At 39.2% G+C, this 17,107-nt stretch overlaps 1 protein-coding gene across 4 annotated transcripts in view; it reads left to right on the top strand.

Annotated features, from left to right (window-relative positions):
- Positions 1 to 17,107, top strand: part of LOC114280354 (rho GTPase-activating protein REN1) — a 55,607-nt gene that overhangs the window by 11,528 nt on the left and 26,972 nt on the right. For all 4 annotated transcript variants that reach the window (XR_014332647.1, XR_014332646.1, XR_014332645.1 and 1 more), the window contains exons 8-9: positions 14,981 to 15,125; positions 15,765 to 15,884. Coding sequence is in view for 1 of the 4 variants with exons in the window: in XM_028222714.2 (XP_028078515.2) it covers positions 14,981 to 15,125; positions 15,765 to 15,884 (265 nt within the window). In the remaining 3 variants the exon portion in view is untranslated. The remainder of the gene's footprint in view (positions 1 to 14,980; positions 15,126 to 15,764; positions 15,885 to 17,107) is intronic.

The following is a 17,107-nucleotide window of genomic DNA, read 5'->3' as shown; positions in this document are numbered from 1 at the left end:
CAAAGTTGGTCCCACAAATTTTGTGAACATATCTGTCAACTGCTGAGAAGAAGAGATAAAGGATGGACGCACAATGTCAGTCCGAACCTTTTCTCTAATGAAATGTATGTCAACCTTGATATGCTTGGCACGCACATGAAGCACAGAATCAGAGGATAACATAATGGTAGATTTATTATCACAAAATAAAGAGGAAGGAACACTCTTCTCAAAACCCAACTCTACCAGAATAGAGCGAAGCCATAGAATCTCACATGTTTCATGTGCCATAGCCCGACACTCAGCCTTTGCAGAAGATCTATAAACAACCGCTTGCTTTTTACTTTTCCATGAGATAAGATGATCACCGTAGAAAGTATAGAAGCCAGAAGTGGAATGCCGATCAGTCCTAAATCCTGCATAGTTGGCATCGGTGAAACAAGAGAGCCTAGATTGGAGACCAGCTATAATGAACAATTCTAAGCCAGGAGAAGTCTTCAAATACCTCAAAATATGATGAACCGTGTCAAGGTGCTTTGTACGAGGTGCATTCATGAACTGACTCACAACACTAACCCCAAATGTCAAGTTAGGTTTAGTGTTGGTTAAATGAATGAGGCATCCAACAAGATGCTGATACATGCTTGGGTCATCCAACAACTTACCAGACTCAGATGTGAGCTTGACATTAGGATCTATATAAGTAGAAGCAGAAGCAAGTTTACACCCTAACATACCAGTATCCTTAAGCAACTCAAGGGTATATTTTTTGTTGAGACAAGGAGATCCCCTCCCCTGAGCGAACCACCTTGATTCCTAGAAAATATTTGAGACATCCCAGATCCATAATATCAGAAGTTTGGCCTAAGTCTTTCTTTACTTGACCAATGCTAACAGAGTCATTACTTGTGAGAATAATATCATCCACATAAACCAAGAAGACTATACACTGACCTGTAGAATTCCGGCGAATGAAACAAATGTAATTTGAGTGGCACTGAACAAAGCCCATAGATATAATAACAGAATTGACGCGACCAAACCATGCTCGTGGAGATTGTTGCAGACCATACAAGGATTTGTGTAACCGGCACACTTTCCTCGAATACTCCCTCTCAACCCAATTATTGGGTGGAAGAGCCATGTAAATTGTCAAGAAGATTTCCATGAAGAAACGCATTCTTGATATCAAGTTGATGAATATTGCAAGGGAGAGAAGGAGGCGCACAGAAGTAAGCATGGCAGCAGGATAAAAGTGGCACCAAAATCCTTACTAGGAATATATATGAAACCTTTGGCCACCAGGCGGGCTTTGTAACGGTCAACTGAACCATCAACGAGGTACTTTATGGTGAACACCTATTTGCAACCAACCGTGCTTTCCCTAGGGGGTAAAGGTACAAGATCTCAGGTGTGATTCTGTTCTAATGCCGCTATCTCAGTCTGCATAGCTGTTACCCATTTTGGATGTTGAAGGGCCTCAGACACAGATTGAGGGATTGATTTAGACTCAAGCTTGCCTAGGAAAGAACGGTTAGAAGTCGAAACCCTGTCATAGGAAAGGTACTGGAAAATGGGATGATTAGTACTACTCAATAACTCAAACGATTTGGAGGATGCCGATCTCGAGGTGGGTTGCGACGAGGAGTTAGAGGAGGAGCCAAAGGAGAAAAGTTACCTGACCAGAGATCGGAGAGACGGTAAGGGGAGGCTGAGAGCGTGGGTGATGGGAGAATACTTGCAATGGGGGAGGAGACAAAGGTTGAGAAGGAGGAGGGGGACAACCTCATCCTCAACCTCGTCGAAAATGGTCACCGGGCGAACAGTGGAAGTAACAGTTGAAGGATCCTGCAAAGGAGGGTTTAGTACCAAAGAAAGGAAGATCCTCATAAATAGTAACATCTGAAGTGTGGTGAAAGTGACGAGATATAGGGTCATAACACCTATACCTTTTGGAGATGGAAGAGTATCCTAAGAAGATATAACGAATAGATTTGTCATCTAACTTTGTGCGAGTGAGACTTCGATTTTGAACAAAGCAGGTACACCCAAAGACATGAGGTAAGAGTGGAAACAGAGTGGTAGTGGGCATAAGGATATGAAACAGAGTGAGATTATTCAACACACGACTAAGGGTCCTATTAATGAGGTACATGCTGGAAATTTGTGTTAATGTATATAATATGATAGTGGTGTTGGTGAAGGATAGTGGCATGTATAGAATATGATAGTGGTGTTGGTGGTAGATAGTGGCATGTATATAATATGATAGTGGTGTTGGTGAAGGATAGTGGCATGTATAGAATATGATAGTGGTGTTGGTGGTAGATAGTGGCATGTATATAATATGATAGTGGTGTTGGTGAAGGATAGTGGCATGTATAGAATATGATAGTGGTGTTGGTGGTAGATAGTGGCATGTATATAATATGATAGTGGTAGATAGTGGTAATATATAATATGTTAGTGGCATATAATGGGTTATAATGATGTTTGTAATATCTCCTATATAAGGAGTGTCATTTGGTCTTGTAAGATAAGAAGTTTTGAATATAACAAAAATATATTCCTTCTTCCTCATATTTTCGGAGTTCTTCTTCCTCATATTTTCTAAGTTGGTATCAGAGCAACAAAAAACACAGCAGCCCTAAAACCGTCATAGCCATGTCGGAAGTCACGTCTGAAACCACTTCAACCCCTGCCGCTGCCATTCCGGTGAAAACGTCCAACTCTCACTCTGTCCAAATCACCACCATCCGCCTAAATGGTGATAATTTTCTCCGCTGGTCACAATCTGTCCGGATGTATATCCGTGGGCAAGGAAAGATCGGTTACATCACTGGTGACAAGAAGGCTCCTGCTGTTAATGATCCGCTATTCGACAATTGGGACGCTGAAAACTCCATGGTTATGACATGGTTGGTCAATTCCATGGAGGAGGATATAAGCTCTAATTACATGTGCTATACTACTGCACAAGAATTGTGGGATAATGTTAGTCAGATGTATTCTGACCTAGGAAATCAATCTCAAGTTTTCGAATTAACTTTGAAGTTGGGAGAGATTCGTCAAGGAGATGATTCCGTCACCAAATATTTCAATTCGTTGAAAAGGTTGTGGCAGGATCTTGACATCTTCAACACATACGAATGGAAATCGGTTGACGACTGCAGCCACCACAAGAAAACTGTGGAAGACAGTCGTATTTACAAGTTTCTTGCCGGCCTCAACATTGAGTTCGATGAAGTGCGAGGAAGAATTATTGGCAGACCTCCTCTCCCATCCATTGGCGAAGTATTTGCCGAAGTCAGAAGGGAAGAGAGCCGAAGGAGCGTCATGCTTAAGAAAAAAGGTACTGGTGAATCAATTGAAATTTCTGCTTTAATTAGCGATGTTGCGGCCAACAAGGCTGCAAATTACCAGCGCAGGTTTGATGATAAGCCACGGGTCTGGTGTGATTTTTGCAACAAGCCTCGCCATACACGCGAAACATGTTGGAAGATCCATGGCAAACCTGTCAACTGGAAAAGCAGCAAACAAGGAGAGAAAAATCGTGGCTTTCCTACCGCTAATGAAGCCGATTCAGGTCCCTTCAACAAAGAGCAAATTGATCAACTCTTAAAGCTGATAAAATCCAACTCCTCATCCGGTACTCCTAGTGTTTTGTTGGCACAAACAGGTAGAAATCCTAAAGCCTTCTCTTGCCTAAACTTCTCTCCGTGGATCATAGATTCCGGTGCCTCCGATCACATGACTAGTTTTTCCCATTTATTTAGTACCTATTTCCCTTGTTCTGGTCATGACAAGATCAGAATAGCCGATGGTAGTTTTTCACCTATTGCAGGAAAAGGATTTATTAAACTAACTGAGAAAATTAATCTCAATGCTGTTCTTCACGTCCCCAACTTAGCCTGTAACCTTTTGTCTGTCAGTAAACTATCTAAGGATTCTAATTGTCGTGTTACATTTTTTGAATCCCATTGTGAATTTCAGGACCAGAACTCGGGGATGATGATTGGGCGTGCTAGGATGCTTGAAGGTCTTTACTACTTTGATGAAGTACCTGCTAGTAATAAAAAAGCTCAGAGCTTTAATAGTACTAGTTCAATCTCTGTTCAAGAAAAAATAATGCTATGGCACTATAGGCTAGGACATCCTAGTTTTCTTTATCTGAAATATTTATTTCCAGAATTATTTAAAGGGATTGATTGTTCTTCTTTTCATTGTGAAAGTTGCATTTTTGCAAAATTTCATCGCTCTACTTATTTGCCGAAACCTTACCAGGCTTCCAAACCTTTTTATTTGATTCATAGTGATGTTTGGGGCCCTTCTAAAATCACTACTCTTTCTGGTAAAAAATGGTTTGTTACATTTATTGATGACCATACCCGCTTATGTTGGATTTATTTGATGAATAAAAAATCTGACGTGAAAAATTTATTCACAAATTTTTATAATATGATTGAAAACCAATTTCAAACCAAAATTGGTATTTTACATTCTGATAATGGAACAGAATATTTCAATGAGCAGTTGGGTGAGTTTTTGGAAAAAAAGGGGATTTTTCATCAATCTACATGTCGGGATACCCCTCAACAAAATGGCATTGCAGAACGAAAAAATAAACATCTACTTGAAGTAGCACGTGCTATAATGTTTTACATGCATGTTCCTAAATATTTATGGGGTGAAGCAATTTTAACAGCCTCTTATTTGATAAACAGGATGCCTACAAAGGTGTTAACATACAAAACACCTTTTGATTGTCTCAAAACTTTTTTTCCTGACACGAGGTTGTTTTCTGATTTACCCGCCAAAGTTTTTGGATGTACTGCCTATGTTCATGTTCCCAGTCAATTTCGTTCAAAGCTTGACCCCCGTGCTATAAAATGTGTTTTTTTGGGTTATTCCTCAAACAAAAAGGGGTATAAGTGTTTCGATCCTCAAACCAAGAAATTTCATGTGAGTATGGATGTGTCATTTGTGGAAACAAAATCCTATTTCCCCAACACTTCTCTTCAGGGGGAGACAAGTGGAGTAGAAGACCGTTTTTGGGATATTTCTATCCCGCTCCCCAATGTCATTTATCCTACCCAAAAACCACATCTGTCTGATAGTGATCACTTAGGAGAACCAAGTTCTATGGTGCCTAGTCAAGAAGATTCTTGTTTAGGGGGAGAAGTACTACAAAATGATCTAAATCCTGAGCTTCAGGTTTATACTAGGAAGCGATTTCATCTGAAGAATAATGACCCGAATGTCCATCCTAATGACCCGAATGTCCACCCGAGTTCTGGCATCAAAATTTTAGGTAATCCTATTCCTTCTATTTCCGACCTTGATGTTCCTATAGCAATTAGGAAAGGTGTCCGAAATTGCATTAAACATCCTATTGCAAATTACCTCTCCTATCAAAGACTGTCTAAAAACCATAGAGCTTTCACATCTAGGATTTCACACTTGTTTGTTCCAAGGAATATACAGGAAGCATTGGATGATCCGAATTGGAAATTAGCAGTCATGGAGGAGATGAATGCTTTAAGGAGAAGTGGTACTTGGGAGATAGTTGATCTACCCAAAGACAAGAAAACAGTTGGGTGTAAATGGGTGTTTACGATAAAATGTAACGCAGATGGAAGCGTTGAGAGATACAAGGCGAGACTGGTGGCTAAAGGCTTCACTCAAACTTATGGGATCGACTATCAGGAGACGTTTGCTCCTGTTGCTAAAATAAATTCCATCAGAGTACTGTTATCTCTTGCAGTAAATTCAGATTGGCCTCTACATCAACTTGACATTAAAAATGCATTTCTCAATGGTGATCTTGAAGATGAGGTGTTCATGAGCCTACCGCCGGGATTTGAGCAGAGACTTGGAAGCGACAGAGTATGCAGATTGAACAAGTCATTATACGGACTCAAACAATCACCAAGAGCGTGGTTTGAACGCTTTGGGAAGGCAGTTATCAGTTGTGGCTTCTCGCAGAGTCAAGCAGATCACACAATATTTTATAAACATTCAAAAAACAGTAAAATTGCAATTTTGATTGTTTATGTTGATGACATCATTTTAACTGGTAATGATGAAGCAGAGTTAGCAGCCCTCAAAGAGAAACTCGCAAAAGAATTTCACATTAAGGATCTGGGAGCCCTCAAGTATTTCCTCGGAATGGAATTTGCAAGATCCAAGGAAGGTATATTCGTTAATCAGAGAAAATATGTTCTTGATCTCCTTGGAGAAACAGGTATGCTTGGTTGTAAGATGGTGGAGACTCCGATCGAGCCTAACTTGAAGTTACAAGCTGCTAAGGCTGAAGAAGTCAAAGAGAGGGAACAATATCAGCGGCTTGTAGGGAAATTGATTTACTTGTCTCATACGCGGCCTGATATTGCCTTTGCAGTCAGCATGGTAAGTCAGTTCATGCACTCACCAGGGGCAGAGCACTTTGAGGCCGTTTATAAGATCTTAAGATATTTGAAAGGAACTCCAGGGAGAGGCTTACTGTTCAAGAAACATGGACATCTTCAAGTTGAAGTATACACAGATGCAGACTGGGCAGGAAGTGTTACAGACAGGAGATCAACATCCGGATACTGCTCCTTTGTAGGTGGGAACCTAGTTACATGGCGGAGTAAAAAACAAAATGTGGTAGCTAGAAGTAGTGCAGAAGCAGAGTTCAGAGCTGTTGCCCATGGAATCTGTGAAGTAATGTGGATTAAAAGAATTCTTGAAGAATTAAAGCTTTCTCACCCGACACCTATGAAGGTCTATTGTGACAACAAAGCAGCTATATCTATAGCTCATAATCCAGTTCTACATGATCGCACAAAACATATAGAAGTGGATAAACATTTCATCAAGGAGAAAATCAATGCTGGCATAATCTGTATGACCTACCTTCCAACAGGTGAACAATTAGCTGATGTGCTAACGAAGGGACTACACAAGAAGCAATTTGATAAGCTGACTAGCAAGCTGGCTATGGAAGATATCTTCAAACCAGTTTGAGGGGGAGTGCTGGAAATTTGTGTTAATGTATATAATATGATAGTGGTGTTGGTGAAGGATAGTGGCATGTATAGAATATGATAGTGGTGTTGGTGGTAGATAGTGGCATGTATATAATATGATAGTGGTGTTGGTGAAGGATAGTGGCATGTATAGAATATGATAGTGGTGTTGGTGGTAGATAGTGGCATGTATATAATATGATAGTGGTAGATAGTGGTAATATATAATATGTTAGTGGCATATAATGGGTTATAATGATGTTTGTAATATCTCCTATATAAGGAGTGTCATTTGGTCTTGTAAGATAAGAAGTTTTGAATATAACAGAAATATATTCCTTCTTCCTCATATTTTCGGAGTTCTTCTTCCTCATATTTTCTAAGTGTACATAGCAGTAAGGATAACCATATGTCAATAAGACTTGGGAACACCTATACCCTGAAGAAGACATCGGACAACAGACATAATATGACGGAATACACCATTTTGTTTAGGGGTCTGAGGACAAGTAAGTTGTTGAAGAATACCGATTTGATTCAGATGGGAATGAAATTCATTAGAGATATATTCCCTACCATTATCAGAACGGATATTCCATACAATTGTATGGAACTGAGTTTTAACCATTTGTAAAAACTGAACAAAAATGGGAAACAGTTCACGTTCCGGCAGAAGAGATAAACCCAAGTGCACCTAGTGTGATCATCAATAAAAATTACATAATATCTATGACTAGAGAAAGCAGTGACAGGGGAAAGACCCCAAACATCTGAATATATAAGATCAAAAGCACTGGGGGCCCAAGTCATATGAGGGATATAGCAAGTACGGATATGCTTAGACCACTCACAAACCACACAATGTAATTTAGAGTCTTTGCAAGCTTTATTAAATGAAAGAAAAAGTTGACATAAATATTGAAAATTAACATGACCTATATAAGAATGCCATAATTCTATAGTTTGAATATTAAAAACATAAGACATGGAAGCAGGCAAAACAAAAGCTTGAAAACTAGCTAAAGAAGAAGAGGAAGACTCATCCGATGGGTTCTCAAAGTAGTAAATCCTATCATACTCATAGCCCTTGTCAAAAATCCTCTTCGAACTCAGGTTTTATAAAAGGTAAGAAGAGGGTAAGAAGATGACAACACAATTAAATTGTTTGGTAAGACGACTAACAAATAAGAGATTATATGCAAACTTTGGAACATGTAAAATAGATAATAAAGTAATGGTAAGGGATAAGGACACTACACCCTTATGACGAACAGAGGATGAAGAACCATTAGCAAGGCACACAGATTAGGCAATAGTAGTAGGGATAGGAGAAGAAAAAAAGGAAAACTTACTAGTCATATGATCATTAGCCCCAGAATCCAGAACCCATGAGGAACTAGCAGATAGAACATGGAAAGCAGTAGAAGTATCTGTAGCAAGGGTGGCAGTAGTGGAAGACGATGGGCCATGAGAGCTAGCAGTGAGAGATCCAAGTTGAGCCTGAAGCTGACCAATTTAAGTCTGTAACTCCTGTAAATTAGGGATATTAGGAGTAGCCTCCGCTAAAGCAGCAGTGCGAGGGGTGCGAGGGGTGCTAGTGCCACGAGTGCGAGAAGAACGTGGCCTCAAGTCAGGATGAAATTTGAAGCAATGAGCCTTAACATGACCAGAAGCACCATAATGATGACAAGTAACAGACCAGTAGAACGCCAAGAACCAGACTTAGCAGCAAGAGCCATCTGATCAGATGAAATCAGAGATAGGGAAGGAGGACTTGGCTAAATTGGACACCTACGATGCTTAACATTATCAATGGTGGCAAAGGCCTCATAAAGAGAAGGCATGGGTGATATGTTTAAAATTTGAGTTCGAAGAGATTCAAACTCAGAGTTTAAACCCATCAAAAACTGGGAAGTGTGCTGGCAAGCAAGGCGTTTCGACACAAGAGAGGCAACATCTGCTGGTAACTCAGTTAATGGCTCATATGGAGCCAATTCTTCCCAACGGGCTTGAAGATATTCAATGAACTTTGACACAGAAAGACCCAAGGCAGACCGGGAGGCACGAGCAATATCCTGATAGAGCTTAAAGATGCGAGCATCATTATGAGCATGAGTGTACATCTATGACAAGGCACGCCATAGACTAGGAACTGTGTCGCAACAGAGAAACATGTGATGAATACGATCCTCCATGGAGTTGAACATCCATCCTAGAATAGTACAATTATCAATATCCTACTGGGCATGTGTAGGATCTATCATAGCAGGCTGAGTAGTAGAAGATAGGAGCTAGTGAGCTTTCCCCTTTCCCCCTAAATAGAGTTTAAGAGAGTGACTCCAGGTGGCAAAATTTTTTCCATTCAACACCACACTCGTAATACAATGAATAGGAGTGTGATGAGAAAGAGAAAAATCAGAACTAACTGGGACCGGCTTGATGAACGTATCAAAAGTAACAATAGGAGGTATCTCAGTCATGGTGAAATAATAGGTCTAAAAATCAGACACACAACAACATAGTTCAGGGAAAAAATACGAGAAGCCGGAAAAAAACTCAATGGTTAGTCTAGATAAATGCTACCGAATAAACAGTAGCCTACTGAATGAAGAAGAGCCAAAAAAGTGATTAATATATCAACACTACACCTTGGAAAGGAAAAAAGAGGGACTGAACTATCCTAAATAGACTGCCGACACACCTAAGGCCAATAAACAGTCAGGTTGGCAGCAAACAGTGGCCTCGGCAGGGTTGAAACCACCTGCCAGGGTCTAGGATAGGTGGGTAAGGGCTCATAAGTGGTGTAGAGGGGCTAGGAGGGGCAGTCGGGTGGTGTAGAAGAGACGGGTAAGGTTGGTGGCTGGTGTGGAGAGGCTAGAAAGGGCTATTGGCACCTAAGGAAGGAGAAAGAAGGGGAAGAATAGGTTGGGCAGTGGCGACAGGAAGGAAGGAGAAGGGCTAGGGTTTCTGAACCTTGCTTTGATACCAAATTGAAAAGCCTAGATTACATTTCTCCTTAAAACCCAGGTCTTAAGGAGAGGGAAACTACAACCTTATAATCAATACAGATGGGGCAACTCCAGGTGTTGTGGAACACATTCCAACACACCCTCCTAGACCACAACATATAGTAGTTGGACAAATGGCACATCAATCACTGGCCCAACCAAGTTCTGATTCAAAAAGGATGAAAAGAATGGTTTTGGCTTACCTTTGAATGAGGTAGAGGCCATATATATATATAACATATTTATGATACGATTTTAAGAAACAATATAAACAAGAAGAGAGATTCCTATAATCAACATAAAAATACTCTAATTCCTATTCTAAACATAATATTCTAGTTTCTATATTCAACAGATCCTAGCAAAGTCCTTAGACCCCGTTTGTTTTGGGAGATAGAATGGAGGGGATTGATAGTGAGGGGATTAATAGTGAGGGGATTGATAGTGAGGGGATTAATAATGAGGAATTGTTAAATTATTTTTATATAAAATAATAAAAAAAATAAAAAAATATAAAAAATTAAACATTATATTTAAAAAAAAATTCCCAATATATAAAAAATAAAAAAATTTCTAATCCCCTCACTATTTTCTAATACCATCTCTACCTCCTCCTTACCAATCCCCCTTCCAAGGGTATTAGTAATACCAAGGGACTAATAGTCCCAAGGCTATCTCTGCAAACAAACAAGGGCATTAGTAATACCTTGGTATTACTAGTCCCAATACCCTCCCTATAGCCTAAAACAAACGGGGCCTTAAGATTTTCTTGACTTCTCTTGTCTTGTCTTGTTCATGCTATTACAAAGTTACCTCATTTATGTTGTCTCTTATAGAGACTTTGAAAATTTGTTGGATACGGTAATAAAATTTCACCAAACTTAGTTCCATTTTATCAGATTTTTGGACTTTCTCAATCGATCTTGATCTTGATCTTGTTTTATTTATCTATACATTCATCTACATATATAATTTTCATACGTGTTCGTGTAGTTTTACAATTCTAATTTACAATTAAATATCTAATGGAAAAGGTGACTTGCAAGTCACTCAATATCACTTGAGAGAAGTTCATAGTATGATCAAAGCAGACAGCGATTAGTAAAGGGTTATTAATGAACCATGATTTTTCATGACATGTCTTGAATACCCATTTTATTAGTACCATTTTAGATTCCATTGTGCAATATGACTTGGTGGAAATTCATGAACATCTTTTCAAGCATAGCACAATCTGTTTCATTTTCGTTTATCTGGATTATTGAAATGAAGGCATGCTTGGTTCTGAAGGATATTTTAAAATTTTTTTATTTTTATTTTATTTTCCTAGATGAGAAATGGAGAGAAGGTAAGAAGTGATAAGGTGGAGGGGATTTTGACACTTCAATGAGAACAAGCAAGATAAACTTGTTGAAATCAGAAGCCTTGGTTGGCATGATCTACCACCATATTGTTAGAATATAGAATATTTCCTATTTCATCCTTTTGTATATTTAGTATCTTTATTTATGCCTTAGAGTGCTCCAGTAATTATGCTAATGAGTTAATATAAAAGAGGGTGAGATGTCACTTATATCTCTAACTTTTCTCTTCTAAAAAATAATATGGTATCAAAGCCACGCTGAAACCCTAGAGCCCACGAGATCATCACACCAGTCGCAGCCACCAGTTGCACCATTACAACCGCTACACATCCCTGTTTCTCCACTACAACACCAGTAGCAGCCTCCTAGGGTTCCGACTCTTCCCGTCGTAGTCAGCTAGGCTGTCGGGGGTCCTAACTGCAGCATCCTAGGACTTCGGTAGCACCCTAGGGCTCGTCAGGGCCTCTTTGTTCTCGGCCATGGTCTGTCGGGAGGTTGGAGGACCAGTCGTGGGTGTCTTTCCTCTCTTCTTCGACTGCCGATAGACGCTAAGGAGTTGTCGGTGGCTGGTCTTTCATTCTCGTCAGTCTGGGTTGCTGTGAAGACTTTAATCTCTCTCTCTGTGTCCTCACTGGTGCCCCAGTCATCCCTTCAGGGAAAGCCTTGGTGTGAAGCGATTCCTGTATCCCTACCTGTATCGCTCCCATTAGTGATTGCGTCGTATGTTAAAGGTGACTCAGTTATTGAGACTGTTGAGTCTGAATCTGAAACAATTGTGAAAGATGACAAAGTTTATGTCAGGGACAAGGATAGAAAACAAGTTACTTGGGTACAAGAGACCAATTCAGATTCTCCACTGCTATGTTCTCCTTTTGTTAAGTGTCCAGAATCCTCTTTTGCTAATGAAACTCCAGGTAACTCTATTCTTTCTAATCTAGATGTTCCCATTGCTAATCAAAGGGAGTTAGGTTGTGTACTCAACATCCTATTTCTCATTTTGTCTCCTATACTAATATGTCTTCTTCCTATAAAGCTTTCTTGTCTAAAGTTTCTTCTATGAGTCTTTCTTCTAATTTTCAGGATGCTCTTTCTACTCCTGAGTGGAAGCATGCCATGATGGAGGAGATGAGAGCTCTTGCTAAAAATGGCACTTGGAAATTGACTGAGTTACCTAAGGGCAAACGACCTGCTGGATATAAGTGGGTGTACACTGTGAAGCATAAAGCCGATGGTTCAATTGAACGTTACAAGGCAAGATTGGTGGCCAAGGGCTTTACGCAGACTTATGGAGTAGACTACTAGGAGACATTTGCACCTGTTGCTAAGATGAACTCTGTCAGAGTCCTTCTCTCCCTTGCCTCCAATCTCGACTAGCCTCTCTATCAATTTGATGTGAAGAATGCTTTCCTTCATGGTGATTTGGAAGAAGAAGTGTACATGGACATTCTCCCAGGCTTTGAGGATGTTAAAACCAAAGGAAAAGTGTGCCGACTAGGCAAGTCACTTTATGGCCTTAAACAGTTTCCTAAGGCGTGGTTTGAGAGATTTACTTAGGCCATGCTGCGATATGGTTTCAAACAGAGCCAAGCTGACCATACTTTGTTTGTGAAACACTCCTCCCATGGTACGACGATAGCTCTTATTGTCCATGTCAATGATATTGCACTCACAGGAGATGATGTTGAGGAGGTTCCTCGGTTAAAGGAATATTTGGCCAGTGAGTTTGAAATCAAAGACTTAGGCAGCTTGAAGTACTTTTTAGGTATTGAGGTTGCTCGGTCCAAAGATGGCATCTTCATATGTCAAAGAAAGTATGTGCTTGATTTGCTAAGAGAAACTAGAATGCTTGGCAGTAAAGCTTGTGATACACCACTAGAACCTGGGCTGAAGCTTAGTGAGGATCAGGGAGGTGAGCTTATAGACAGGGGGAGGTACCAGAGGCTAGTGGGTAAGCTTATTTACTTATCTCATTCGCGTCCTGACATTGCTATTGCTGTGAGTATGGTTAGTCAGTTTATGCATGCTTCACGCGCAAGTCACTTAGATGCAGTTATGCGGATTCTGCGGTACTTGAAGTCTTCTCCGAGAAAGGGTCTCTATTTCTCCAAACATGGTCATCTGAGTGTGGAGGCATATACATATGCTAATTGGGCTGGCTCAGTCACTGATAGATGGTCAACCTCTGGCTATTGTACCTTTGTTGGAGGAAATCTAGTAACTCGGAGAAACAAGAAACAAAATGTAGTTGTGCGGTCCAGTGCAGAGGCTGAATTCAGAGTTATGGCTCAGGGTGTGTGTGGGTTCTTATGGATTCAATTATTTTTGAGGGATTTGGGGATTCATCAGACAGATTTAATGAGGCTATACTGTGACAACAAGGCAGCCATCAATATAGCTCACAATCAGATTTAGCATGATAGGACCAAACATGTGGAGATTGATAGGCATTTTATCAAAGAAAAGCTCACTAGTGGCACTATATGTACTTCATTCGTGAGATCTGGGGACCAACTGGCTGATGTTCTCACCGAAGGATTAGGGCATAAATCATTTTGTGACAGCATCATTATATCTGGGATTAAAATTAAAAGCTTTATGTCTTATAGTCCCACTGTCCACAGTAGTTCAATTATTTATTATTATTATTTTTTTGGGGCTAAGTACAGCAGTTCAAATTTCTTCTACCACCATAACTACTCCCAAAATTTCTCTTTATATTTGGATGCTCACCCTCTCTCAACTACATAAACTATCTCCCAACAAAAAATGGCACCCACAGATACTAAGATGTTTAAAACTCTAAATTTTATTGTAGAACTGCAAACTCATTATATTTTCTAGCTCTTTTAGTAGTAAGTATTAGGGCTTTTGGACCTTATATAAGAGAATATGAGGGGGGGTTCACTGTGATTGGGGCTCTTAGTGAGAGCTTGGTGGATCTAGTATTTTATTAAGCAGGATAAAAATTGAGCAAGTGGAGTAAACTTGGTTAAGTTAAATACCCTTCAGGTAAAAGTAAAAGCAAATGTGGATTGTGGGAGGGAGAATGATGCTTTATTTTTATCATTATCTATGTTACTTGGAGTTGGGTACATATGTGTCTTCGTATTGGATTTATTTAATTCTTATGTCCTAGGACACAAGGAAACCTAGATTACATTTCTTAAATACTTACTTTATTTTTCATGCCTAGCTAGATATGGACCAATCAATCACAGCTAAGTAGTCAAATTTAAGTATATAACCGCACAATACTCCCATTTTATCATAACATGAGCTATTTTACATTAAATAACTACACAATACTCCCATTTTATCATAACATGAGCTATTTTACATTAAATAACTGAACATTTTTTCCATTTTATCATAGCATGAGCTATTTTACACTGTAAACACCAATTTGGCTACTTTGCTATGATTGATTGGTCCATGTCTAGCTAAGCATGCCGGACCTTTACTCAAATGTCGAGCATCCGGCAGTGGTATTTCATAAATTAGATGAGTTAACATAGATTATTATTGTTATTATCATTGCCAACATGAGAAGAGTCTGGTCTTTTATGTAAATTTACCCCTGCTGTTGTCATGTGCTAATTATTAGCTTTTGGTGCTGAAGGCTGAAACTTTGGAGGATTTATACGAGTGGAAGGCTGCACTTGAGGAGGCTTTGGCACATTCACCAAGTGCCACTCTTGTGATGGGACAAAATGGCATATTCAGGAATGATCAGGCTGATGCAGTTGATGGTTCTGTAGAACAGTGTATGCTCCTTAGTGTTATGATCATGTTTTAAGCTTTTCTTTTTTTTTGGTTGTGTGTGTGTGGGGGGGGGGGGGGGGGGGGGGGGGGGGGGCTTAAACTGGCTTTTATTTCCTAGTTTTCATCTGTGAGTTATTGTGAACTGCTGGCTTAGTTTCATAAAAGCAGTCCCTCCAATATAACCTAGCTTCAATTGGCTTTTAGTGCCTTATTTTGGTCTGTATAGGCCAAGACCTTTTTGTAGCTGGGGGTTGGGGGATATGATTGCGTTTTTGTTTCTTGAATTGTTTTGTAAGACACCAGTTTTCTTTTTTTTTTTGACATCTGAACTTTTGCATTTTTGAACACCAATTTTATAACTGCCTATGTTCAGAAGAAATTTTATATGACTGTTCCTTTAGTATGTAATTTTGATACACTTTCCCCCCTTTCTCTCTTTTGGGTTCACCTGTTGTATTTTTTTAATCTGCTCTGTTGATGGCATGAAATAGCACATCCGTGTTTTTTTCCCCCTAATATGTTGACGTGGTTATTGTTCTGAACCTGTATAACTCGCACTCTATGCATTGTTCTCAACTTTCTTGATAAACTAATTTCTTTCTCTTTTTCCTTTTTTTTTTTAATTTATTTATTCTCTTTAGCGAAGGAGAAACAGCTGGTTAAATCCTTGGTCATTGGTCGACCAGTTTTACTTGCTTTAGAAGATATAGATGGAACGCCATCTTTCTTGGAGAAAGCCCTTAGGTTTGTGGAAGAGCATGGTGAGATATCTCTTTTTACTAACATTTAAAGGTTTTATGCCATGCGACTTCTGTGATCTATCAGGTTGTGTATGTCAAGTTGGCAATTCTTACTGTAGTTTTCTTTAGAAGAAGAGGGGAAACAATTTAGAAGGGATGCGTTTCTTAATTCTGTAAATGAAATATTTTGTGCCCAATAGCTGATCTTTATCAGTATCAAACAATGTTCTTATTTGATGGATTGTTAGAGGCACCAGACATGATAAGTTTCTCCCTGTTCCACTACTTATGGATGCATTATTATTTAATTTTAGCACTGTTAGTCTATATGCAACCTCAATATATAGGCAACCCTTTTCATATAAGCACCATTGCCAAGTAAATCGAAGTGTTCTGTTTACAGTAGAAGACAAAATATATTATGATAGGGGGAATAAGGAGCTTTGAGTGATTTTAGACTATGTTTGGATTGACGGGTTTGGTGAGAAAAGAAAGGGAATGGAGAGAATGAGGTTTAATCACTTGTTTGGATGATGAATGAGGTGAGTAATGGTGAGAAAGGAAGAGAAATGGTGAGAAAGACAAATCACACAAAACTTAAGTTTTGTTTCTCATCAAAAGTGGTGAGATTTGGTGAGAAACCAAAATTACTCTTTATAAAAAATTTAGGGTAAATTACATCGACACCCCCTGAGGTTTATGTTTATTACAGTTCTCCCCCTCACCTTTTGGAAATTACATCCCCCTCCCTGAGGTTTAAAGTTTCATTACAGATTGCCTCCTGAGATTTAAAGTTTCATAACAGTTTCCCCCTCACCGTAATGATCATCATACATAAAATTAAATTAACAGGGAGGTTAGTGTAATTTTCCAAATGTGAGGGGGTGAATTGTAATAAACATAAACTTCAGGGGGTGTCAATGTAATTTACCCAAAAATTTATAATACCTAGCCTCTAAATACAAAACATGCATCATCTTTACGTCATTGTTTATCCAAAAAAGAAAGTCATAAACTACAATAATTTCTTTTCTTTTTTCACCTAGGTGAGAAACTCCAATCATTTCTTTTCTGTTCTTATCTCACGATCCAAACGGAGTGTTACTGCAACATGATACTATGATTTGATTTCCAATCTAACAAAATTTTCATATGATTCATGTTGGGATGTTCATACTGTTTGATAGTCTCTTCATAGAGTTTGCAGTAATTGGATTGGAAAATTTGGATAAGGAAAACCTACA

Source organism: Camellia sinensis, chromosome 6, assembly GCF_055761805.1.
Source record: "Camellia sinensis isolate YWXY chromosome 6, ASM5576180v1, whole genome shotgun sequence".
NCBI classification, from domain to species: Eukaryota; Viridiplantae; Streptophyta; class Magnoliopsida; order Ericales; family Theaceae; genus Camellia; species Camellia sinensis.
Note: the sequence above shows the minus strand (reverse complement) of the source record. Positions and strands in the feature narration are given on the sequence as shown.